At 47.3% G+C, this 27,488-nt stretch overlaps 1 protein-coding gene across 1 annotated transcript in view; it reads right to left on the reverse strand.

Moving 5' to 3' along the window:
- The window catches only part of LOC149342201 (uncharacterized), a 130,656-nt gene extending 107,470 nt beyond the window's left edge, over nt 1-23,186 (reverse strand). The window contains exon 1 of the mRNA XM_089544483.1: nt 22,815-23,186. Coding sequence (XP_089400609.1) covers nt 22,815-22,896 — 82 coding nt within the window. The 5' untranslated portion in view covers nt 22,897-23,186. The remainder of the gene's footprint in view (nt 1-22,814) is intronic.
- Nucleotides 23,187-27,488: the final 4,302 nt, after the last annotated feature.

The following is a 27,488-nucleotide window of genomic DNA, read 5'->3' on the forward strand; positions in this document are numbered from 1 at the left end:
ATGTGTCAGCATAGCTTATGTATTTTAGAATAATTTATTTCGCCCTTTGCATCCCATATTTTTCTTTCTTACAGAGCTTAAAAGAGTGCTTTCTGATTGAAAGAGGAACAACTCCAACGGTTACTAGCACTGTTATAAAACTCTGCCTAAACACAGAAATCTATGTGCATTAACAAGGCACTGCTCTTTAGGTACATGTAACAGTAAAACTATGTGCCAAGTCTCATATATCTATGTAAATCAGACTGTGTTGGTGCGCTGCACCACAGGGGAAGTGCGGCTCACACAAGCGGCGCCAGGCGCTGACAAAAACAGCGGAGGGAGAAAGAAATAATTACACACAAAGAAAAGCCACAAGAACGCTCGAAGCCAGTGCTCTTAGGAAATCTGCATTTCTCATCGAAGCTTCTGTATGCTCTACGCATACTGCGGCATGTGACCGCGCAGCTGATGTCGGGCAGTGTGCTGCGACACAACCGACGGCCTGCGGTGATGAGAGAGACCTGCCGTTGTTCTCTACGCATGGTGAGGCCAAAATCCAGACCAAGCCTCGACCTGGAGCTTGGGCCAAGATCTCGTTTCAAGCTTGACCATATTCAAAAGGGACATATTTCTCACCCTGGCCTCTCCCGCACCGCTTCTTGGGTGAGAAATTTTCTCTGTGGAAACTATCGACTCGTACTTGTCCATCTGATATAATTCAAGAAACGTAATAACCATAAAGAACTCCCCTCTCCCCGCCCCCCTCCCTCCAACCCCCTCTTCCGAAGACAGCTTCGGCCACTAAACCTACTACTTCCGCATCGCCTTTTTCTGGCAAAGACTGCACGCAGCATCCAGTTTGAATTGAAATCACGCTACTGCGACAACGTTCGAACCTGTAGCCAGATAAACGTCTGAACGCTCATATGGAAGAAGCGTGGAACGCAAACAAGCTGGAACAATCTTCCAGGAGTGAGCGAGAAAAAAAGAAACAGAATAAGACATACCCACGCAAGGACACCCAAGCGCATATAAGTGGCCTCCAAGCAGACGCGACCAGCAAAACGCAGAGGCGAATCATCTTCAAGAAGAGCCGCGGCAGTCCCGTATCATGCCGCATGAAGACGAAAAATGTGATTGCTACACTTTGCTCCAAAATAACTTCATTACGAGCCAATGCTCCCTGCCTGCGCCTTATAAGCTGCATGCATGCAGCGCCGACACGGCGCGAAGAATGCATTCGCGTACACGCCGCGCAAGAGATTTTCTTCCATGCGTAATTGTGTATATACGTCACGCTTCGCTGCCAGTATTCTCTCTCTGCTTAAGTCCGGCGCATTAAGACTGTTGTTACAATGCGCGCAGCTCGTCAGCTGCGTGACGCTTTCGGGCGTTAACGCTGTTCGTGGGCGCCGAGGCGGCATCCACCGCTGCCGCCGCGCCTGCGGTAATTTGAGCCAGTGGCCAAGACGGAACGAACACAACGCTGCCCTAGCGCCGCCGCGCGTGTATAACAATTGTCATGTCTCGTGGGGAGAGAAGGGGGCGCGGAAGCCGCGGAAAAAGTTTAATGACAGGCTCGCGCACTAATGTCATTTGCTCCAAAAGTGGCAGTGTCGCATCTCGTGCGCATGCGAGTGTTGCGCGTTTTTTTTTGTTGTCGATTTTTTTTATGGTGTTTTTGTTCGTTTCCTTTCTAGTCATCAGTGCGTGTAGGCGTGCATGTCTCCAAGTTCCACGCCTTGCTCGCTGCCTTCCCTTGTCTTAATGCGGCTATGCGATAGCGTCTTTCAGCCACTGAGAGTGATTTCGCCGTGGACAAGAAGAAAAAAAACGCTAATTGAATAAGGCAGGTATCAGTGTGTTCCTGAGCAAGCGCAGGGAATAGCAACTTGTATTCACCGAAATGGGCATGGGCTTGGCTCGCGCTACCTCTGAAATCATGTTACTTTTCATGTTTTTCGTGTTTTCATCGTGTTTTTTTTTCCCCTCGACAAAATGTATAGTAGCACTGCAGAAGGCCAAAAGCGATGAGCTCAACCGAAGTTTACTGAAAAGCCTAAGGAGCATTGCAAACCAGTGAAACTTTAACCCAATAACGTAAACTTGAACGCATAGATTCATTGGTTAATATCGGTAGACGCTCAATAACTACCGAGTTACGTTTATTCATGGCAGCCATCACACTTCGTAAAAACAAAAAAAAAAAACTTTTGCAACATTCGAATCAGAGCGAAAGCACGGATTTGTGTTACGTAGAAGACGACGGTGAGCAGGCAGTGCCGCGGGACGGAGCAGATGGACGTTGATGAAGACGACGCTCTCCAATGCACAGCACCTCCTTGGCCTGAGGACATCATCATCATCATCATCACCTCCTTGGCATTCACCACCGTACCTTGGCCAATCCCCCCGCGTGGGTATGTGCATTTTCACGTGGAGAAGAAGAAGAAGAGTGGTGCAGTTTAACACGAGGCGTGTTGGCTGCTGCGATAGTCTGGTATTTATTCTAGTGTACATAACCATGTAGAATAAATACCATGAAAGAAAAAAAAAAGCGGCGAGAGCCTGGTGGTCTCGCTGAGCGGCCCTTAAAGGAGATCTGTTCGCACAGCCGCGGGTTCGACTCCCAGTCATGGATATCGATTCTATTTCTTTTTCATGGTTTGACCTCTAACTCAGCAGAAGGTCAAATTTGCACGGCTTGCGATTGAAGCCTGAGGTCCCGTAGTGAATTTTTCGCTTCGAAAGCCATCAGTGAAGCCATCATCCGACGAAACGATGAACCGTGCCAGTCGCGATCACTCAACGAAGTTCAGGCGAGGATTACGGTCGCGCATATTTTATATCGTTTAAAGAGATAGCCGCTTTTCGTCTCTCGGCATTCATTCCTGCGATTCACAACTGAATGTTTCAAAACCTTGTCCTCATTTCGCCTTCGACTCAAGAAGCCGCAGAAAGGGGTCCGCGCGCGCATCGGTGCGCTCTGCCGATTCGTCGATGGCCTTCCCCCGTGTCTGTCGGCCGGCGAGTCGGCATCCTTCATCCCTCAGAGAGACGGCGTCACTTTAGGCATGCGACGCATGCCCTCCCCTCTCCTTAAGACTCGCGGAATTCTGGAAGCTGCATCACGCACACATAAGCAGCCACGCGTGAAGTGTGCATAGGTATTGTGCATACGTGGACCTCGCGACTGTGAGGAAGCCGACCGCGCTGCCTCTGGCCGCTCCTGACGTCAGTATTTCAGCGTTTGCCGATGCACAGCTCAGTTTCTATGCGTTGTGCGAAGCGCGACAGCCAATTTCAGAAAGTGAACCCGGAGTACCGCATTGTTCACAGCCCGAAGGTACAATGGGTAATGTTGAACATCGTATAATGGACGGCTTTGGTTTTCAGACTCCTCGGGCTGCGAAACTTGGTCGTAATTCACTTTTCCTTTGTTGTATTCCGCTCCTGCTTAGGCTTCAAACGACCTGCAGCATTGAGATATAAATCCATACAAAAATCTCAGTATTAGGAATCTGCGTTTATTATCCACCAGGGTGGCCTCTCAGCCACCGTGGTCATCAATTTTTTTCTTCTTTCTTTCTCCAAGGAAGAGAAACTTGCGGGAATACATGGGAACAATCCCATGTATTGAATGTACCACGCACTGAAATAAATAAATCAAAACCTGATTGGACCCATAGCCAGCTCGGCTAGTGAAAGGTCAAAATACAAGATATTCACAAAAGAAAAGGCAGACATTCAGACTACATGTACAAAAAGACGTGAGATACAAAAATTGCAGCATTGCAAATATGTAAAGCGCATACATATTCTGAAAAACAAAGGCATTCTGAAATGTACAAAACCAAACACAAACGTATTTATTCTCACAGCTCTGGACAGAGAAGAAAAATGTTTTTGAATAAGGGCGAAAAATTATGATTGAGCTTGATGTCATCGGGAATCTCATTCCATATCTGAACACCATTGTACTCTAATAGCCTTTGACCGTAAGCGTTGTGACAAGGCTCCAAGTTAAATCTATTATTAGTGGTTAAGTGGTTAAATCTATAATTGTGCACGTCCATGGTCCCCTGCGCGATTTCAGCTTTGAAGACCACGAAAAGCTGTTGCCATGTGCCCTGGCTTATTTTTTTGTTTGTTTTTAGTTCGCATTCTCGGCAAATTTAGGCTATTTCGGACATCGCAGCGAACTTGAACCGAAACCAGAGGCTGAAAATGACGCTGAACATAAAACCGCAGTAACCAGGACAAAAACCCGAGGCTGAACATTACGCTGAACATGAATTCCAACCTAACACCGAGCATAAAGCCGAACATTTTTGAAAATTTTCGTCGCAATGGTACCCAACAGAAAAGAGACTGTACCAATTATCGCCCATAAAAAAAAAAAATCCGTTCATTTTAACAGCCATTTAGTTATCTGTGACAGAACAACATATAAGCGCCATGTCGCAATGCTACCAAGCTGTCTGCAAATTACACAGGCGACTTCTATCGAGAGGTCTTTAGTCACAGGCTCTCTGTGAGATTATTAAAGGGCCATTCGCGAGGAGAAAACCATAAATATGAAGTATTTTCATAGCGCAATTAACTCCGAGATGCACATAGCATATGCACGTGAAAGCATAAAAAAAAACCTACATCGGCACGAGGTTCTATAATGAGTATCACGACAGTACCGGTCATAGGCTCTTTAAAAACAGGCTCGCGTTCCTGACATGCCGAAGGAAGACATGCGTGCCATGCAGCTCGGGGGCGAGGGGGGAGGGAGGATCCGTGCGAGCTTCCGTGAGCCCCGAGTCGGGACGCATCAGCCGAACGCTTCGTCCGTGCCCCCAAGGCTCCTTACACATAAGCGGAGCCGCGTCTGCCGTCGAGCGGAATAATCAGCTTAACCTGATTGGGATCAGCCGCCTCTTATATTCTTGCCATTCTCGTTGCTGCACGCAGAGATGGGCGTCGCGTAGTCGCGACTGCCGGCGCACAGACGTCTCGGTATGTTTCGACTCCCGTGCCTGCTTCTTTCGATCACCGTTGGTCGTGTGCAAGAAAGAGGTTATGCACGCTTCCCATTCCTTATTCTTCTCGCTTTTTCTGGTTACTTCTCTTTTTTTGATGACACACGGCTCGGCTCACTAGAGCTCGTCCTTCTGTGAGTCTCTGCAGTTGGCCTCGGTGTGAAGCCGATGGTATACCATAACCGCACGACGTGAAAACGTTAAGGCCTTATAGGTCTCTACGAGTGGGTACGCGCAAACGGGGCTAAGCAAACTCACATAAAGGAGCGAGGAGCTCGTAAAAGCCCGTTTTAGACGCAGAATGCGGTGGACGATGGAAGACTGCGCTCAGAGTTTCGGCAGTTTCCACTGTGAACATACACGAACGTACAAGACTGAACACACGCCGATTCGGTCGTATGCGTTCAATCTTGACCATCTTCTTTTTTTTTTTTTTGTCGTCCCTATATTCGCTCTGTGCTGCGTTGAGACGGCTCTTTTGTTCGGCGAACACGTCACCTATGCTCAGTAGATATACAGCGGCCGGAAATTCTATTCTCTATCTCCTTGTTCCTTTTCACTTTGTTTTTTCTTCGCCTTTCATTCCATTCAGAAATTTCATCTCGGTAAACTTTACGACCACCTGCCGCTGACAGTGGCCGAACGCCCACACCTAATCGACCATTGAAAATCGGCGGATGTACAACGTGGCATTGTCCGTCGCGTGCTATAGCTGCCGCGCTCTGCGTCCGAGCAGCATTGTTCGCGCTTTGCGTATCGTGGCGATGGAGCAAGAATACGTGGAAGCAAAGAGTATTGAATTGTAATTCATGTTCCCCGTTATGAGGCCTATTGCGAAGTTTGCTCAAATTCTTCAACAAACAAGAGTCAACGCACAGGTTGCAGTTTGCAGCAATTCGTGCTCGGGGGCTGGAAATGCGAATAAAAACTAGATTTTGCGCCATTTAGACAGTCTATTCTGAAAGAAACAGCTGACAGGTCAGTCTGATAAACCAAGGGCTAGCCACTTATTCCAAGGCAGCAGCCGGGAGGCGGAGGGTGAATGCGTGCGGAATTAAAAGGGGTCGTATGGTACCCGAGTACACTCAAACCCCGTTATAACGGTTTTAACGAAATAATGAATATAACGAAGGAATGACGATTCCCCCTGTAATCTCGGTCCACACGGACTATAACGAAGTAAACGCCTGGCCCCTTCAGTTTCGTTATATTTAGGTTAAATTGTAGTTCCAATCTCTGCTTCTGATGAAGCGGGATGAGAATGGGTATAAACATTTCTCGAATATGAGGTTCACTTCTTTCGTCATATCAAGACAAGTCATGAGCCTGTGCTACAAGACTACTGGCCAACTACGAAGAGTTCGTCCGCTCTGTCGTATACGCTGCTCTGATCCATTCACACAACGCTGTTGCAAGCGGACGGTCATCTGACTCGACTTTACGTCATAGATTCACCCACAAGCTCGTTCTTGGAGCGCATATTCTTTAACGAGGGCAGGTGGACGGCACGCGACCTGCCAGCAATTCACTCGCATCATGTGGCTCCAATTGAGGGTCGAGCGTTTGGCCTTCACATTGGTTAGCGACTGACAATATTATAGTTGCGACTGGTTGATGCGCCATATCGCGCGGTTAACTGAGCAGGTACTCTTGAGAGTAGTCGTATTCCACCTCGCACCATCCCATATGTGCGGTTCAACGCCAACTGCACGCATTATTGATGGTTAATTTGTGTGTGTTATTGCATGTTATGATAATAAATTGAAACTCCATCTAGGCAAAGCAGCATTCAGACACCCACTGGTTAACATGGCTAACTGTTACCACAGTTTACCCATCTCTGTAGGACACAACGGACGCTCCTCCTGCCTCTTTTTGTCTCCCATCTGCTCCTCTCCATCACGAACAAAAGCTGCACCAATTACCCTACATGTTTACAAAAATTGGCGAAGATTGCAGATCTGCTCAGACCACACTGTATATAGTCCTGACTTCGGTAATGCAGTAAGTATCCGATTTACTATATCTGCCAGGTAACAGTTACCGGGAGATTTAAACGTGCCGCTCTACCACACTCTTTAAACAGCACAGCGCTCTTTTTTAAATCGTAAGCCTTATTAGCTCCACTACACGAAATTCCATCGGCGACCGGTGTCGAGGCCGAGACGGACCCAAAAAGGTGGCGTCGCAATAGCCGCCGTCTAGCCACCGAAGCGGAGGAGTGCGATGACGGCATGCACAACAGAGTACGATATGAGAATACTAAATGGGATGCTGAAACATTTCTTGACATCTAATGCGCTTTGCTTAAGACCAAACGATGTGCATTATGCAATTCGCGCCCTCAGTACTATAAAAGCGCATATCAAATTGTTGGCTGCGTGCAAAGACGATGTCGAAATTCACGTTTTCCGTTGATATTGTGCCCTATAAGCTTTCTTACTGTGAGTGTGCACACTCCTTACGCAGGTTTTGAACAAAAATGACAGTCAAATACAGCCCGTGCTCTATCGGTAACCAAAGCAATAAGCTTTTTTCAGATTAGGATGATAAAGAACGATTCTCCTGCTGGACATCCGTTCATAGACAAGAAACGCAAATAACGATCGTGCAGGTATTCATGCGCTAAAGAGAGGAATCCGCAAAGCAGGGGTGCAAAACAAGCCACGCATGGTATCTGTATGGGTTTATTAAGTGAGCGAGAGATGGAGGGAGGAAACAATTACGCCTATTCGAATAAGATGCGAAGGTTCTCCCGGAACTGTGCACACGCTTCCTACATAACGAGAGGCCTCGCCACAATTACACCACCAGTCTATATCGTTTGAGAACCGGACACGGATTTGAGACCGCAGATGTAAGGGCGAATAGCTCGTGTATGCGCTTAATAAGTCTGCGGAGCAGCTTTATGAGTCAATTTCACGCGCGTACGAACACATATACTATATCTTCTTTACAGAACTGCGCTAACTAGACAGAAAAAAAAAAGAGCGAAAGATAAGGAAGGATATGTGGTGCACGGAAGCAATTTGGAGACCGCAGCGCATACAGCTCAGTTGAGCAGGGCTGGCGTGCATACGTGGAGGTGGAGAGGGCGGTTTCCGTGACGCGATATACAATGTGTAGCCCACCGCTCGCATATATAAAAACCACGCCGCAGCGGTGTGCACTAAAATGCGCATGCATGCATTCAGCCGGGCCGAGCCGCTATCCAGCTATCATATATATATATATATATATATATATATATATATATATATATATATATATATATATATATATATATATATATATATATATATATATATATATATGCTTCTGCAAAGCACGGCGCAGCTTGCCGTAATTACGGGCAACGCGGAAACGCAATTAACACCTTAATTAAAGGACAACCGCGCCGAACCCATGAAGCGCTCGCTTGCTGCTGCTGCTGCCGCTGCAGCTGCAAGCCCGCTGGAGAGCTTGGCCGAGAACGCGCCCTTACTCCCTCTGTGTTGCAGCGAGGCGACGCCCTCCCTCGCCAGTCTGTCTCAAGAAGGCGCCGCGAACGCAACGTCGACTGAATTTCGAGGAAACGAGGTGCTCGTTGGAAACAAAATGCGCCCCAAAGTGTATTTACTCGTCGGCATAAAAAAAGAAAAAGCGGGCTGCAAGAAAGAAGCCGCGCGCTGAAACATTTACAAAACAATCAGCCGAGCAAGAAAGCAAGCGGCAAGCGACCTCCCCTCATCCTGCCTTTGTTGGCGCTAGGACCGGTCGCACAGCAGACAGAGAAACCGAGGAAAAGCCCCTGCGACAGCCCTCGCTATGTTAGTCGGGTCGCGAAGCGCCGCAGTTACGCTTGTTATTTTTAAATCGTATGCCACCTCTTGTTTGTTTTCTTGTTTGTTTGTTCGTTTGTTTACTTTCATTTTCGCTGGTCTTTGTATTGTCGGGCTCTCTCTCTTTCTCTCTTCGGGTCTTCCTCACTCAGCGAAGTACACTCATGGCGCTGCTGTATTAGCGAAGGGAGTGCCCGCTCCTGCTCACGTGTACACAGTGCTCAGAACGTGCTAATAGGCGTGTGAGCGCGTCTGCGCTTAGATATGGGGGAGAGCAATACGGATACCTGTGTTCAAAAAGCTGACACTTCACTGAAATCTACTCACCCGGCCTAATGTCGATAGCTCGCAGAACGCACACTGCATCCCGAAAAGACAAAGAAAATGAAAGAAAGTCGTATGCTTCGCAGTGAGGAAGGCGCCGGCGATGACGACGAGCATGTATATGATAACCATAATAATAAACGGATTCCGATTCCCCCGCTACAATTTTCTAGCCTTTTCACGTTTGTCTCTTCAGTTCTGTGCCGAAGGGGAGCTGCATGCCCCTTACAAAAATTGCTTTTGCGATTCTTTATAAAATCTTTCAAATTTACTCATTAAAATGTAATGTGTATTTTTATATCTGTACGGAATTTTTGTCCAGGGTTTCAATAACTAATTGGCCAAAGCGTTGCTATAGGAACACGGCTAATGCCCTTTAAAAGCAAGACTGTAATGACTTGTTTTAGAAACTCCTTGAGAAATTGTTTAGAAAATCTTTTGAGTGTACTCATTTCATTGTAATGTGCTGCTTTTCAATCTATATAGAATTTGGGTACAGTGTTTCAATAACTAATTGGCCACAGCATGGTTATAGGAACGTGGCTAATGTCGTTTAAAAGAAACACTGTAATGACTTGCTTTAGAAACTTCTTGGGGGTTCGTTTAGAAATCCTTTTAGTGCACTCGTTTCATTGTAATATGCTGCTTTTGAATCTGTATAGAATTTGAGTACAGTGCTTCAATAACAAATTGGCCACCACACTGTTAAAGGAACACGGCTAATGTCCTTTCAAAGAAATACTGTAACAACTTTCATTTGAAACTAGTTAAAGAAATGTTATAGAAATCCATTGGAATGCATTCATTTCACTGCAGTGTGATGCTTTTGACGCTGTATAAGCTTTGACTAATGAGCTCCAATTACTAATTAGCCACCACATTTCTAGAGAAGCTCAGCATGCACGATGTAGCATGTACGATGTAACCACTGTTATTGCGTAAGCATACAAGAAATCATACAGAGCAACAGCACAACACATGCAATCAACTAACTTTATTTCATTTAGCAACTTTTACAGCAGCTTGTGGAATTGAATGCTTGCAGCTCCCGGCGAGCCTTGGTAATTTGCAGCAATTATGATGAAAATCGATATGAGACATGGCACATGAGCAGTAGCAGCATATTTCATTTTGAGACAATCAAGTAATTCACTTCAAATTGTTTTCTGCGCCATATGTGCAATAAAGATCACATCTGAAAGAGAGCATTTTTTTCACGAAAAAACAGTGGAGTACCGACTCAAACAAATACTGCCAAGCCTTCCGCCTTGAATACCTCTTAGTATGAGCCTGCCTCAATTTGTATTCATTTATGCCCTACATAAGGTACAAAATGCTAGTAGGAGCCACAGCAAATGGTTGGCTGGTTTTTGGGGCTTTAACATCCCAAAGCGACTAAGGCTATGACGGACGCCGTAAAGGGAAGGCTAGCTGCATGTTCATTCGGTGACAGATAAAAGTTAGAAAGCACTGCGTACCTTTATGTAGCATTCTGAAAGGATATCATTAACAGCTGTCCCAATAATTGTGAGCACAGTAAAGTGAACATAATGGAGGAGTCAAAATTGTTTCGAAGAGCACACGCGAGATCATCTGTCCAGTATTAAACTGCCTCTTAAAGAAACAGTACATGCACCTAATTTTGGTAGCATGTTTTCTTCTCCACATTGATGGGGAAGACACTAAGCATGAATCAACGGGTGGTATCCACCTACGACCGATAAAGAATTTATAATTAAATTTTTCTGTCATGTCATTTCAGTTTCAACAGCCGAACAACGAATGTAACGTTAACGTGTGCTTATAGGTCATATGAGGCGTGAAAAAACAGCAAATCACTGCTTCCACATTTGTTGTCACTCCGGCTGTTGAGACCGCCTGGCTTTAGCACTGTATGTAGCGAAGTAAAACAACAAAGCAGCGACTGTATCGCAGTTTCTTCATGTCTAGCGTGACCTATAAGCACTCTGATGCCACAGCCATCTTTCCGCTATTGAAACCGAAACGGCATGAGAAAGAAATTCGACCGTGAATTATTCAGTGGTCATACCAGAATACGACATGATAATCCATCTATAACAATGCCTTCCGCATCATTACAAAGCAGAAAACGCGCACCCAAAAGTTAGGCGTCTGTACTCCTTTAAGCAGGAATAAATTGTTAATTCGAGCAAGATACAAAGTACAAGAATGAGGAAAAGAAAGAGTGAAATATTCATTTATACTCTACATGACTAAAAATCACCATATGAGAATGCAAATTTCAAGGAGTACTTAATGTCTGATACTGAGCAATAATGAACCAGTTAACCATCATGCATATTACTGTTTCCTAAAAGGGCGCACCGTGGCTGGATATTTAATTCAGACTGGTTTGCACTACCCGCTATTAACCACAAAAAAGCTGTATACATCAAATTCTTGACTGTGCCAACAAAAGGACTGGTTTCTTTTATTACATATATCTCACTTGTTTTTTCTACATTGTTTTACGTATACAACTTGGTCCAACCATAAGGAATAGAGGACGGCCAGAATAGGGCGCTTTACAGTTGGATGTTCAATAATCCTTGTTAGGTGACAACATAAACTGTGAATGTCATTTGTTGCAGCCCCCTTTTTTCCCTCAGCTGCTGCTGTCCACAGGCAACTAATATTATACCTATGCACATGCTTTCCTGAGCTGTGTTTAAGTGTTGCCTGGATTCACAATGGGAAGCTTGCTTCCAACAATCTAAGAGACCATCAGAAGCAGGCTGCAAAATTCACTGCTCAAGAAAGGTATGATATGCTGTAGTAATCAAGTGAAGAAAAAGAAAAATGAGAATAAAAGCCATATCCGGTTTAGAGGAGAAACAAAACGAATTTCGAAAACCTATCTGTTTCATGCGTGTTTCATTCCTTTGTAGCAAAGAGTAAGAAGGATAAATGTGCCGGGATATTAACAACCAACTCAAAGCACACATTTAAAATATGCAAATGCTCGATACGAGCTCTGACTTTCTAACTGTGAGGGAATAGACATATTTAGTTTCTACAGCCGCCACGGTGGCTCAGTGGTTATGGCGCTCGTCTGTTGACCCGAAAGACGCGGGTTCGATCCCGGCCTCGGCAGCCGAATTTCGATGGAGGCGAAATTCTAGGGGCCCGTGTACTGTGTGATGTTAGTGCACGTTAAAGATCCCCAGGTGGTCGAAATTTCCGGAGCCCTTCACTACGGCGTCCCTCATAGCCTGAGTCGCTTTGGGACGTTAAACCGAATAAATCAAACCATATTTAGTTTATAATTCATATCTTTTAATTGAGTCCATTATTCTGGAAATAAAATATGGTCGAAAGGAGGCAGTTGTTGGTTCGTATCGGCACTTCTAGCTACTCTTTGGATGTGATCTTCATTGTGCTTATCACGCAGTACAATAATCCCCCCCCCCCCCCCCCCCCCTTTAAATTTGACCCTGAAAACAAGGCAAAGACCCTTGGGCCAGCTTTGACTTACTTAGACCTCGAGCAGCATACTGACATATTTGACGGACTCCAATAAGGGAGTGATTACTCGATGACGTCCAACCAAGCGCAGCCATGCGGCTACAAAGGAAAGCTGACAGCTTTCTCAGAAACTTCGCAGTTAAAGAAAAATTCGTTCTGGCCCGGGGTTCGAACCCGGGACCATCGTTTCACCGGAGCAATCGCTCTACCAACTGAGCTAACCGGGACGGCAAGCTTATGATAGGGCGAGAGCGAATTGATCAATAACTTGAAGTGGGAACAGTGTTAGTCAAATGTTTAGGGGAATCCCCCAAGGATGAGTGAGCTTTCCAGCTGTCAGCTTTCCTTTGTAGCTGCGTGGCTGCGCTTGGGTGGACGTCAATGAGTAATCACTCCCTTATTACAAATCTACTCCTCCTTGGGGGATTCCCCTAAACATTTGACCTGACGGACTCCACCTACCTACCACAGCATATATCGTAAAATGCCGGCGAAGCTCAGCCATCCACAGCATATCTTCTCGGCTGTTGAATCTCCATGACGATACCTGTGCACCTCTCACGCGTTACAGATATTGCCTGAGGCGGCCAGCACAGAATAAATGATGGTTACCGACTCGCGAGTAGCGCTCTCTTGAGACATTACTCATGGATTAGCGGCTCATCATTGGTATCAACTGCCCGGATATTAAGGCACGTGGTTTGCACCATACCGATGAGCTGCGGTGGTAATTCCTCGCTGCGTAGCATAGCGCTGGGCAGTGTCCACGCTCGTGTTGCGGCTAGAGCGGCGAGCACTGACTCGACCGAAATGATATTCCTCCATTTATCAATGCTCATAGCGCGAGGCTCGTATCTTGTTTCTGAAGTCGCATCTTGCTGTTTTTTGGTTTTCATGCGGCTTGAATTTCTGGTACGACGAACAGCAAAAATTCATGCCTCTTCGTGGTTATGAACATTAACCCTCCGCGGTCTATTAGTGGCTGTGTCATTCAGCTGCTGAGCCCGAGGATGCGGGATGGAATCCCACCTGCAGAGGAAGTCTGTGGTCAGCCTGGTTGCCTGACTTTTCCTCTGTGATGGTCCAGACCAGACATCGCGTATTAGACTATCCCAGACTATCCCAGGCTAAATGCTAAAACGCCCGCAAGCTGTGCGATGTCAGTGCACGTTAGAAAACTTCAAATTGGTTAAAACTAATCCAAAATCCCTTGACTACGGCGCCTCACGTAGTCCACGCCCAGCATCGAGACACTGAACCCACTCGAAACAGGAATAAGCCTATATGGGAGTAAAAAAAGGAGTGAGCAGTCATCTAGTGCACTCCCTTCTAGGGCCAGGGTATGTTGCCCAAGTTCCGGTGTAGATGTCGATTCAGAAAGCTCATTTTCGGCAACGGAGGTGTATTCCCACTATAAAGCATAGTAACTTTATGCATTTAGCAACGGGAAGTGCATGGCTTTTAAACGTGGCACTAGAGGTCTTCAGCTTAGCAAATAAAGGAGGTTAAAATATCAGTTAAAATCTTTCTAACTGCTAGAACTTCGCATGTTTTGAAGAGTAAATCTGTTTCCTTATAACAACAGTAAGTGTTGTATAGATAGTTAAAGCTGGAAATCTACCTCAGAACTTGGGCGCTAGAGGGGAGCTTGCTCCCTTATTACTCTTTTCGTGTTTATCGTGTACTACATGCGATCGTCACCAACTATGAACCTGAAAAGACTTCGCCGCCGCTGTAGCTCGCGTAATTACCGAGAAAATCGCGTAATTATTGCGAAAGTTACCGCCCGACGTTGCGAATCCCGCGGTCTGCAGCTGGAGACGGCCGTATACATGTGTAGACGTTGACGACTTGTGATCAGTTTCGGTCCGGCTGGAATTGATTCGCAACGTCGATGTGTTCGCTCTGCGACTGAGCAATGAGGAGAATCTTCACTTGCGGTCACTGCCTAATCAAATAAAAAAAAACATATGAAATATTATCTTGCACCTAAAAGTACGCGTGACTATACAACATCAACACATTCCGCGTTGCTTTATTGTCACGTTTAAGCACGGGTTGCCAATGCAAACATCAAGCAACCCTGCTTATCAATCCGACCAAATTTGCAGGGAATGCGTGGCATGTGAAAGAACTGACCGAAAGACGCACTACGACATCAAGCGACGGCAGCGAATTCGCTGCGTCGGGCAGTGAAACTATAGTAGCAAGTGGAATGGGTCGTATACAGCACCGCGCGGCACGTCACTGTGTCAAGCTATCAGCACATTCGACGACTATCCCGCTGGAGAAGACTGCCGAGGGGCGCCAGTGCTCGCATCAATTTCGATCACTATATACGAAAAGGGGCCCCGGCGCGCACGGAAAAAGCGCCTTGCGAAGGGCCGAAGACGCATCCATGCAGCGCTATAGCCCGCGTGCTTTGTTTCGCGACAGCTGCTTTCATCCTACGTATTTTTCGTCTATTAGAAGACACAAACCGCAGAAAACAGAAGCCTCTGTGCACAAGAAAAAAAAAAAGCTTTCGTCGGGCACGTGCAGCAACCACGGTGCCAGCCTACGCAATTCTATATGTTGCACATAGCGAGCGGCTGACACGGTCTGCCGTATATACAGCAGGCGTGTGTACGCGGAGTAGTTTCGTTTTCGCGCCTTAGCTCTGCAGCTGTATATGAGCTCATCGCGGGTCTTGCAGTGCTGCGAAATCGGTGGGCAAGCAATACGTCTCGTCGAGAAACCCGCGTCTGCTGTATTCCACAGCGATCGTTCTGCCTTCAAGCGTCGCAATTGCGCGTATATATATATATATATATATATATATTACTTGTAAACATAAATACCCCCGAAAGCAGAACATTTGACAGCCGTCGCCGTAGCTCAGAGGTAGAGCACCGGACGCGTAATTCGGAGGTCGTGGGTTCGGATCCCACCGGCGGCAGTGGTTGTTTTTTCTTCTGCTTTTCTAATCAATTCGCTTTAAGCGATAACATATTCAGTAATATTCTAAATTGATCAACACCACAAAATAAATAAATTAATTAAAAATCCCCTGTGCCCCTTGGTTTCTGTGGCTGTTGGCTTCTTTCATATTTATAACGAGCCCCTCAATCCCCTTCCCTTGTTTGCTTAATTGCTTAGCGAGGGCCTCGGTTCTGGCAGCCTTGACGCCATAGGAAGCATAAGAGGGTTGTCACGCAGCTTCCACCCTCTCCGTTCGATGACGTTCTACGTCACACCTGCGGTAACTCAGGACGTTCTACGTCCACCGCTTATGAACGTGGGTGGCGCTGATGAACACTCTCAAAGTTAGGTTACTTGTAAACATAAATACCCCCGAAAGCAGAACATTTGACAGCCGTCGCCGTAGCTCAGAGGTAGAGCACCGGACGCGTAATTCGGAGGTCGTGGGTTCGGATCCCACCGGCGGCAGTGGTTGTTTTTTCTTCTGCTTTTCTAATCAATTCGCTTTAAGCGATAACATATTCAGTAATATTCTAAATTGATCAACACCACAAAATAAATAAATTAATTAAAAATCCCCTGTGCCCCTTGGTTTCTGTGGCTGTTGGCTTCTTTCATATATATATATATATATATCGGAAGACCGATCTTCTTCAGGAGTGGTTTTGCATTGTTGATGCATCCCCTTTTATAGGGGTGGGTACCCCTACCCACCCCTATAAAAGGGGATGCATTAACAATATAAAATCACTCCTGAAGAAGATCGGTCTTCCGATCGAAACGTCGAGTCGAATAAATATGTTTCCTTTAACGAAGCGTATACTTCGCTATATTTTCTTGTAAGCAGTCAAGTACTTCATGCTTTCGCAACCTATATATATATATATATATATATATATAGCGAAGTATACGCTTCGTTAAAGGAAACATATTTATTAAACTCGACGTTTCGATCGGAAGGCCTATCTTCTTCAGGAGTGATTTTACATTGTGAATGCATCCCCTTTTATAGGGGCGTATGTATATGGTGTATGTGTGTGTGGGTCGCACTGCCTCTAATAATTTTTTTATGCGTATTTTTCTGCTATGTGCTTTGTGTTTCAAACTTACCTGTTCTGTGCCCGCCCCTATAAAAGGGGATGCATTCACAATGTAAAATCACTCCTGAAGAAGATCGGTCTTCCGATCGAAACGTCGAGTTTAATAAATATGTTTCCTTTAACGAAGCGTATACTTCGCTATATATTCTTATAAGCAGTCTAGTACTTCACGCTTTCGCAACCTATATATATATATATATATATATATATATATATATATATATATATATATATATATATATATATACACACACACACACACACCGAACATAAAGGAGTAAAAAGGGGGTGAGATCTCCCCTCGCGCACTTCCTTTTGTACAAGGGAGTGTGCTAGACGACGGTTTACTCCCTTTTTTACTCCCATATAGGCGTATTCGTGTTCAGAGGGTCATAGATCCAACCGCGTTGCGGCCCAAGCTGCCGCGCACAGTGCCCGCTTCGCGAGACGTCTTATTGCGTTCTGCCAACAATGCGCTGTGGCTCACTCCCTCTATAGCTACCTCTGACGTCACTGCATCAGGAAGAAGATAATTGGTCACATTACACAATGCTTCATGTCAAGATCCAGCAAGCTTCTTTGTTGTGTAAGCATTATAATTCGCACTGTCTTTTTGTGTGTGCATGAGAAAGGATGCGTTTTGAACTTAAACTACCTGCACTGATATTCGAAGCTATTCGATTTACTCCCCAGTCGCCTTATTATTCGTATTCGATTCGCAACCGATAATTCGGCATTGGAACACCGCCAATAGAGAAATAGGTTTAGCGCGGATAATAGGGTGGAAAAAACGAGCAGTCATCGCGGTGACTCATGTGTGCAGCGTTGCACACGTCGCGTCACTAACACTCCATTATCTCTCATCTATCGCGCAAGCAGCGCCGACGACAAGAAAGGCCAAATGGCGACAGCGATGAATCAGTCTTGGCAGGGAAGCTAAAAAATCGCGCATTCCATTTTGAAGGAAGTTGAGAGGCGAGCTATATACACACAGTCCGATAGCGCCTGCACATCGGGAAAAGAAAAGATAAAAGTGGAAAAAGGAGACGCACGTTCCCTTCCTTCTATTTTTGCGAAGCGAGGGACGTATATTCTTACGGTCGCGTGACACATCACTCAGCGTTTGCGCCGTATACATACGTGCTGTTTGGGGCGCTTGCATGAAAAAATGGATGCGTGCAGATCACCGTAACGTGGAAAGTGCCGAGTCGCTGCAGATTTCTGAGCGTGTTGTATGCATATAGGCCAAAAGAAGTGCTCCGTGTCAGCTGCAATGAACAGTGTTAGACAAGCTAGCCTGCATCCCGCCGCGGTGGCTGAGTGGTTATGGTGCTCGGCTGCTGACCCGAAAGACGCGGGTTCGATCCCGGCCGCGGCGGTTGAATTTCCTTGGAGGAGAAATTCTAGAGGCCCGTGTACTGTGCGATGTCAGTGCACGTTAAAGAACCCCAGGTGGTCGAAATTTCCGGAGCCCTCCACTACGGCGTCTCTCATAGACTTAGTCGCTTTGGGACGTTAAACCCCACAAAACCAAACAAAACCAAACCACATGCTCTTAACTCTTCTGATAACACCTCCAAGTCACCTCCAAGACATTAACACTTACAATTATGAACCCGCAATGTTAGCCCTATCACTTAACATGTTTTTATGATTATGTAAAGCCGTCACCATATATATATTGCTTTTCTTTATATCGCTATCACTTTTTGTCCCCTGCTGTATTGCTTTGTGAACGGGGTGCTAGCCTTTGTCAAGCCGTTACAGGCTTTTTGCTAGCACCCCGTTGCATCACGAGTTCTGTAACATCATTGTTGATGCGAAAATAAATTTGAATTTGAATTTGAATTTGAAAGTGGTAAATGCAGCTTCATTTGTATCCGATTTGCCGATTAGAGCTCAGCAAGACCATAGCCACCTAATACTCTTTTTCCCGCTTTCTACGTTGCGCTTTAGACAACTGCCCGCATTAGGTAAGGCGTCCATCTCTTAGGTCGCTGCGCATGCGTTCGCTCTTGGCAGATATATATGCACGGCTGACACTATCAATCAACACATGTCCAACACGCAAAATCGAAAATGGATAGTGAACTGCGTCTCTGAACGTTATGTTTGTATGTATACGCGATATCTATACGCACTGTCACTTTGGCTAGTCTTTATAGTGCCTTTAAGGTAAACGACATCGAAACCGTCGTTTTGGCTTGGCTTGTCATGGTCATGCGTATGAGGCGCAGTCGTATAGTTATACGTTTATTAGGTGTATAAACAAAACCGGAAGTAACCTTATGAATCAGAACGCTGCGGCATGAATGTATAAATTTGTTCCCGTCATTTTATTGTTTCGAACACTATGTTCATCAATGTAGGCAGCACAGATATCTTTGTGTCAGCTGCGCACCTTGTGGTTCAGAAACGTCTGATCACAAGAGGAACTAGAGTATTGGTACCCAACGCAAGTATATCAACGATGAAAAGGTACAGAGTTAAGCAAAGAACACGTCGGTTCGTTGTTTCAATGGCTAGCGCATATATGTTTTTGTGTCGCAAAACAATAACGACAGCAGTCTCATTTTTAAAGATTCCATATTTTGAATTCCATTCTTAATTTTCTTTTGTGTTTCAGGTTAAAATCCTATTCCGCGCTTGCTTTAATAAAAAAGCGCCTTTTGCCACAATATGCGGATTGAGGCTTCACGAGAGGACATACAGCCGCTTTAACTTTTGACATGTAAAGCTTCCAAAATATATGACCTTTTTTTTCGTAGTTGCAAACGCATAGCTCTGTTTATACGTTATACATCACAGCCTTTCACATTAAACGAGAAGCTTCTATATTAACGACGCCATGGTACATATGGCTCCATGGTTTGTATAGTCGCAAGAGCCTTACCACCCTAAGCAATCGTATTTGGCTAACCAATTTACAAGTGCTACAAACAGATCATTTTGCAAACAGGGTGCCTCAACGTTCAGCTGGTGATAAAATAATGATTTTTTCCCCCGCAGAGACAGTCTTACGAGGCCGCAATGTAATTCCGAAAGGCCGCATTTTTGGTTGTCTGGATCGCGAGACCGTTTTATATAGCTGCCAAGCGTAGAAGTCTTACTTCAGGCAAGAATTTGGATCGTCGTATTCTATACGCAACAACCCTTTGATGGTGTCTCCAGGCAAAAACAATGGATGCTCCACCGCCCAGAAGGTTGGCGTCGACAGCGTGCATGGCTCCCCTATACGTTGCTGAGTACTTCGTCCTTTCATGCCGGTCTCTATTTCTCTTTATTAAAGGCTTGAAAGTTGTGCTGGCCATCTCATTAGCGGAAATCGCATTACAAGAGGGCAAACTTCTCTATTCACCTTTGCTTTGCTTGCGGTATGCTTTATAAGCGAGAGAACAAATGGGATCGGCGTACTGGTAACTAAGAGCCATGCCTGACCACAGGAAAAACATTCACTGCGATCCTCAAAGAGGCTCAAGAATGGCGAAGCCAATTGAACCTCGTTATGACGACGTTGAAGGGGCCCGTTGATTACTTCGTTATAGGCGTAGCTTCGTTATAGCCAGTAATGACCGATCTTCCAAGAAGAATTGTCATTCCTTCGTTATATCCATTGTTTCGTTATAAAGCGTTTCGTTATAACGAGGTTCGACTGTATATCCGCTTTGAGACTGCTCGTACGTAAATTACTCAGTGCACCTGACATCAACAACGAATTGCAGCAAGCGACTGTGCAGCCACCCGTCATACTTAAGGTGATAGTGCGACTGTAACTGCATACAACTCTACTTTTATCAAAGCAGTGTTGATGCCGCAATTCCTTCTTGCTACGCCGCTCTCTAAACGCGTATAAGTACACAGCGAAGATCTGCCGTAAATAAGCACATCACTCGGGGCAACAAGACATCGTTGCTTCCTTCCTCTTTCTTTTCATTTTTGCAGTTTAATCACAGTAATGCAAGCGTTTCCACAACCGAGGACACACGCCCGGCCGACCACGCCCGCTGTGGCAGATGGCGCTCCCCGCGGTAAGTCAGGCGTCCCGTCTGGGGGACGCGCCCCCGGGGCGCACTCCGCCGCTTGCGCCGTGTAATTGACGCTGGCAGTCCAAGGCGGCGACGTCCAGCTGCTCGCCGAAGCGTCTCGGCCGGCGCGAAAAGGAGTCAGTCCTTGCAGATCGCTCACGTGCGGATTAAGAGTTGTCGTTTTTGATCGCGCGTCTGACTACCGCCTGCGGAAGCTTTTGCACACAGCAAACGACCCTCGGTTGCCAGACCGCTTTTCATCATCTATACTTCTGCGCATTAGAGACTCCAACCTTCGGTTTCACAGCACCGTGATGTCGTGTTCTGGAGATAATGTGGACTGACTTGTCGAGCACCTCTGTTCATTGAAGTGCTGGTACATGGGACGCTGTGATTGTGTGCGACAACGGCGTGGATGCAGCCTCTGTCAAACATACAACCCACGGGCTTTGTTTCTAAGTTGTCTAGCGGGGCTCTTGCAGCACTCGTGTACGCCCTAACCTCCAGACGTGAAAAGGTGGAGTGTCTATATCACCTTCGAAAGATTTCGAATGCTGGCGATGCCCAACGACCCACAGTGGGTACGACCTTGAAGCAAACCGTATGGGACGTGTGTATTGTTGGCAAATGCTGTATATTTCATGCATGGCATATAGCCTGCTGGCCATCACCACTAATCATATTTGTTTGCTATGCCCCTACTTCCGTCCTTTACCCAGAGTGGGTCGGAAGGCTGCCATACTGTACTGTACTATACTATATACTGCACTGTAGAGCATTTACACCAGTGCTCGATGTTTTCGACAATGAGCGCAGATGGATATGACTCCCAACTCGAATTTGGAAAATTTTCCGCATTTGTTACTACTACAGCTTCGAGAACTGAAATACGAATCATAACTTGTGCAACTAAGGGGGCTGCTTTACAAAGAGTTCAGAGTTCGGTTTATACGCTGTCCTTTCTTCTCAAACATGACCGAAATATGGCTTATGAAGTAATGACGTATGTAAACGAATGAAGATACACGTTAAATAGACTTGTTGCAAGGACATGCCCGCTTGGTGGTAAAAGGCACAGATGTCTGTCTTTTACACTGCACGGGGCGCGCGTCAAGGACAGCCGTGGTGTGTGCAAACAGGAGTGCTTTGTTATTTCCACAATTACAGTGCTGTTGGCAAGCACGATAGAAGGTCTCATATAGGCATGTATGCTCGCTCGTCAAGCGGCTGGCGCTGGACTCCTTGTTTCAATCCAGCTACCAAGCTGGGCACTGTGGAAAATGGCATGAAACTTTGGCAACCACGTCTACCTGTTGGCTTTGATTAATTAATGTTTAGTTGTGTCATACCATGTGAAATAAGATCATTCACGGCGCGTTCGATGCCGAAATTGAGATTATTGTTGCCAGCCGTTCATAGCACAAAAAAAAAAAACAGCACTATTCCACACCATAAGAAGCAGCGCGTCATCTCACAGTGGCAGTTCGAGGACATCAAAAAACCTGCTACGTTAAGCGCGCCGAAAACGCCACATAAAAGGCTAGCCATTTTGAATCTGGCCTCACGGAACGAAACTGTCATTAGCTGAGTTATCCTCTACAATTTAAAGACGCGATGTCCAAGCCAGAAGTAAAAAGCGATCAACGGTAACCTCGTATGCAAAGGCATTGTAACGAAGAGAGCATATACCTAAGAATTGAACTAAGTGCTCTGAAATCGTAAAAAGTACTGTGCATAGCTCCCAAAGGAACACAGTGGACCTACTGAATCCACTGAATTCAGGGCTTACCATGCGTCGACAGCCCTGCCATAGCCTCTGACGTTCACTGCCAACCACCCAGGTGGCTGGCACAAACGCCACTGACCTGTCATGTCTTCGAAGCGCCTATCTAATCCGCTCGGGGCAAAGAGCCCAACGACAGGTATACGGCAAATAAGCGCACCCGTCGGTTTATCATGTATATACCTCATTTGTGACATCACATTCAGGCCATATGTGTAAGATGCGTGTGCAGGCAACAACGAACCGAGCGTAGTGCATCAAAGAGCACGTCAACGTTCGGCGCGCCCCGCCTCTCGACTCACCTCGGTCGCCGTCGAGCAGCAGAGCTTGGTGCCTGCCAGCGCTACCTTGAGCGTCGTGCGCCGCGAGTGGGCTGTGGACCATGGCAGTCGAGCGGCGCTCCTCCGTCAGTCCTCATGCCGCTCCATCGGCTACTCCACCGCCGGAGACGACCACCACAACACAACGACACAACGCGCGTTCGGGCACCGAGTAGAAGCAGATCGAGGAGTGCCTGCCGCCCGCCCAACACTTCGGTCCGCCACCAGTCTCGCGCACAAACACACACACAAACACACCGCTGCGGCGGGGAGCCGCGCGTCGGGAGGAGTGCCGAGCGCGCGGAGGGGGTTCGGAGTCCGGGAGCCGCTGCGCGCCTGCGTGTCGAGGCCGCGACGAGCGTGCAACGCGTCTGAAGCTCGTGCGCGAGTCTCGATCCGCGGGCAAAGGAGGGATCGGCGCTCCCCCGAGGGGCGGGATCTGGAGGCTGGGTGAGCCCGCCTCGGACGGGACCGGTTGGCCGCGCAGCAGCCAACCGAGGCGGCGCGGCGCGGTTCGGCAAACGTGGGTGCCGCCTTCGAGAGACGTCCCAGCGCGCTACGACGACTGGGAAACGGGCGTCTCACCTTTCAGGTGCGTCTTACAGTGGAAGCGTCCCGTTTTGCTCTTATTGTGCGACATGCCCCGATTTTGTGTGTGTGTGCGTGCGTGCGTGCGTGCGTGCGTGCGTGCGTGCGTGCGTGTCCATCCCGGCTCTGTAATCGTCGCGTCTTGGTTTGGTGGGGCCACTTCGCAGCGCGTGGTGATGTCACATGGCTCGTCCTGTCTTCCCATTGTTCACGGCTGGAGCGCATCGAAGATGACCAACGTCGCGCAAAAGCAGATCTACTAAAGGAGGAGGTTATTCCTCCTCTCCAGCAGGTCTAGTATTGCGCGAATTGACGGTTGCGGCAAAAAATGAAAAGAAGGAAAGAAAGAACCAGCCACGGGTGTCAACCGGGGACACTGCAGTTGCCTTGCGGTCGTCTTGTCATTCGGCGTATAAGACAAGAGACAGGGCAGTGAAGCTGTCAGAACGTGAGACCTACGTGGAGTACATGAATTAACCCGCTGGAATCACTCCGGGTTTACAAGAGTGTTCTGTAATTTGCCGAGATTCGCGGCCTGGCGAATGCCACCCCTAGCGCTTGTAAGGCTAATGGACGCGTCGCAAGCTGGCTGCCCTGATATTCTCCGAGGCAGTTCGACGCGCTTTCATGGAGCATCGTGTACGGACGGGGCTTCGTTGTGACTAGGCGCAACAAGCTATTGAGCGCGCCGGCTCCTGCTAGCAGCACGTTTCCGCCATGGACTGTAATCAATGCACGCTGTTATTTTGACGTTTCTGATCCGCTTGGGCGATTCGGCCGCGACACCGACTGCATCGCTCTGCGACGTTTTGTCCTGTGCGTCGAAGCTTTTGACAGGCTGTGAGCTGTACACAGTGCAGCCTGGAAGCAGTAGATATTGTCACCTGCGAGACCTGGTATTATAATAATGTGCTGTTGTGAGTAGGCTTGATGCGTTCCCATGCCAGAGGAAAAGAAAACAGAAGTAAACTAATATTGAAGTCCCATACAAGGACGGCGCTTCGGAATCCATGCCGGTTGCCTGTTCACATGGCGGCTTCAACTGCAACTCATTTCAGCGTGCGCCCTGATCAAGCGAAATTCTGTCGAGTTCTCAGCTTCGGGTAGGAAAATAGAAGAAGAAGAAGAAGAAGTTTCTTTATTTTGCTTGAGCAAAAAAGGTGAGGGAAGAAAAGCTTGACAAAGCTCCCGCCACCCAGACAGCAAGCACTTGCACAGCACATAGTTTTACAAAAATTGATAAAACAGTCCTCTGAAAAGCGCAGTCAATTGTCAATTGTCACGTGCAGAACAATGAACAAAATAGACACTTCAAACAAGATTAAAAAAAAAGAAATCCGCGGTACAGGTTAAACAAAAATTTAAAAAATTCCCTTGTGCGGCATTTGCAGAATGTCTATTTGTTTTTCATTCAGTTCATTGAGCGCATGCGGTATGGCGTGTTTTAGTGAAAAAAGTGAAAAGATCCAGGACAATAGACAGGCAGCCTCGGTATTACTGCTATGCGGTATAATTATATTAATGATCATTCTTGCAAACCCCATGTCAAAAAGTGTTGTTCAATACTTGTAACAATACTTGAGGCAAGTATTTGTGATGTGTCAACGAACATCCGAACAACAGCCCAACAAGCATCGCCAACACGCGCTGAACATGGGTAAAACAATACGAGGAGATTAACTAGCCGAATTGCGCATTTGTGGAGTCATATCTTCCACATATACATGCAGTTTGCCTGATCTCTGTATTTCACAAAATTGTGTGCGCTTTATGCTTTCTGTGAGGTTTACATCATAGTTACGACGCAGGATTTCGACGTTATCACCGTGCGAAGAGCTTCACTTTTCCATTGTATGTACTCGGTACATATGCATGTATATATCTAGCACAGGCACACTGCCACAGTTTTTTGAAATCACAAAGATCAGCTGCGCTCTACCACACACTGGCCTTGTCGCGCAGGAATAGCCGTCATGCAATGAAACTTGAATCTTCAGTGGATTTTTTCTTGTCTCTAATTAAGCCCGATCTCTCTGAAACAAGCGTACCGCAGCCGCGTCTGTAAAGTGTGGCGCCAGCCGTCCCGTCAGTCCGGCCGTATACACATACACTCATACGGGCCCAGCGGGGGCTTAAACTGTTTACCTCCAGTAAACATATTTCATGTAGCTTGTTGGCTCAAACGTGCTGGTAGAGCGAATGAAATTAAAATTGTATTTACCAGGCATTGCGCAGGGCTGTCTGTTCTAAAAGCTGTGGTTAGGCACAAGTTAGAGGACGTCCAAGCTGCCAGCAGGTTGAGTTGCTAAGCAGATTCGAATTGAACGTGAACGCGCTAAAACATTACGCAGTTGATGAGAGAATCCTTTTAAATATTGATTCACTATACGAACGAGCAAAACAGAAGATATTATTTGTGAGATGTTGAGTGTCAGCGCTTGCAGCCACGGAAACTGTCAAAATAAGCATGCGCGACGTTCAGAAACTGAACAGAGTTATTTAACCGGTGAATTCAGTCGCGGCGAGCAGATTTCGCTCTATATATATCATGGCAAAGTGTGTATAGTTTTATGGGTTTTTTTTTTTAGGGGGGGGGGGGGAGGGGGGTTAGCGTCCCAAGGCGACTCAGGCTATGAGGGACGCCGTATAGTGGAGGGCTCCAGTTAATTTCGACCACCTGGGGTTCTTTAACGTGCACTGACATCGCACAGTACGGGCGTCAAGAATTTCGCCTCCATCGAAATGTTTGTTTTTGTTTCTTTTTGTGGGGTTTAACGTCCCAAAGCGACTAAGGCTATGAGAGACGCCGTAGTGAAGGGCTCCGGAAATTTCGACCACCTGGGGTTCTTTAACGTGCTCTGACATCGCACAGTACACGGGCCTCTAGAATTTCTCCTCCAAAGAAATTCTAGCCGCCGCGGCCGGGATCGAACCCGCGTCTTTTGGGTCAGCAGCCGAGCACCATAGCCACTGAGCCACCGCGGCGGCTCCCATCGAAATGTGACCACCGCGGCCAGGATTGAGCAAGGCTGCACTGGGAAATGAGCTGCGCTGGGCAATGAACGGACGAGGGTATAGAGAGCTCCGAGTTCATTTCGTCCATCAGTATACGCATGCGTTTGTGAGCTTGCGGGCGTTTTGTTGTATGAGTTTTTTACGTGGTAATTTTTATGTGGTAGAGCTCATTTACTATACAAGCTACGTATAGCTTGTGGGAATCTGGCTTTCCGCCGTCGCCTTTGCGCGGCTGTGCCGGCCGCCCGCGTTGTTTCTCCTCTTTCCCTTGCTCCCGCCTCAGGCGGTGGAGAGGCGGCTGGGTGACTAATCACTGTCATTTAGCCACAGCTCCGCCCCGGCTCCCCAAGGGCCTTTGCCATTGGCGCCTTTTGGCGGGAATCCGGGACCCGTTTTGGCGGCCGCGGATCCCGCGACCGTCCGAGCGGGGCCCAGAGAGAGATCCCTCCGAGACAGCGTAAGGTGCGTACGTTACTGTTTGTCCGTGCCGGCTTTGCCGCTCGGACCAGTGCTTACTCGAGCTCGCCCGCACGTGTCCTCTGACCTGCAGCGGCTCGAGCCTGTCCAGCGGGGTCCAGCGACCTCAGACAGGCGTACCTTGCGTTGAATGCCCACTCTCTCTCGCAACCGGCCCAACGGTCGACACGAGAGAGAGATCACAGCACTGCCGCGGGGACATTCTCCTGCAGCGGCGTGCTAGCGGTGCGCATTACTCGAGTCGCTTCGTGCGCGCAGCGGAGCCTTGCTCCTCGCGCGCCCCCGGGACGGGGTGACTATTGAGTGTGTGTGTATCAGCTGGAGGACGATGTGAATAAACGTCTCCTTTGTGAACTTGGAGGCTTATTTCTTTGCGGCGAATCGCTCTCCTCCCAGCGGAGGTTGAGTGCGCTGCATCGGTGTCCCAGTGTGTGTGTGGTGACGGCTGATCGGGGCCCTTGGCTCGCGCGAAGCTCGAACCCGCGGTGGGTGGTGGCCTGTGTCCACTTAGAAACCCACAACTGGCGCCCAACGTGCTAAGTCATTGGCGCTTACGCCTTTGATGGCACATTAGCC

The sequence above is a fragment of the Amblyomma mixtum genome, chromosome 5, assembly GCF_055824585.1.
Source record: "Amblyomma mixtum isolate Tamu chromosome 5, ASM5582458v1, whole genome shotgun sequence".
Classification (NCBI taxonomy): domain Eukaryota; kingdom Metazoa; phylum Arthropoda; class Arachnida; order Ixodida; family Ixodidae; genus Amblyomma; species Amblyomma mixtum.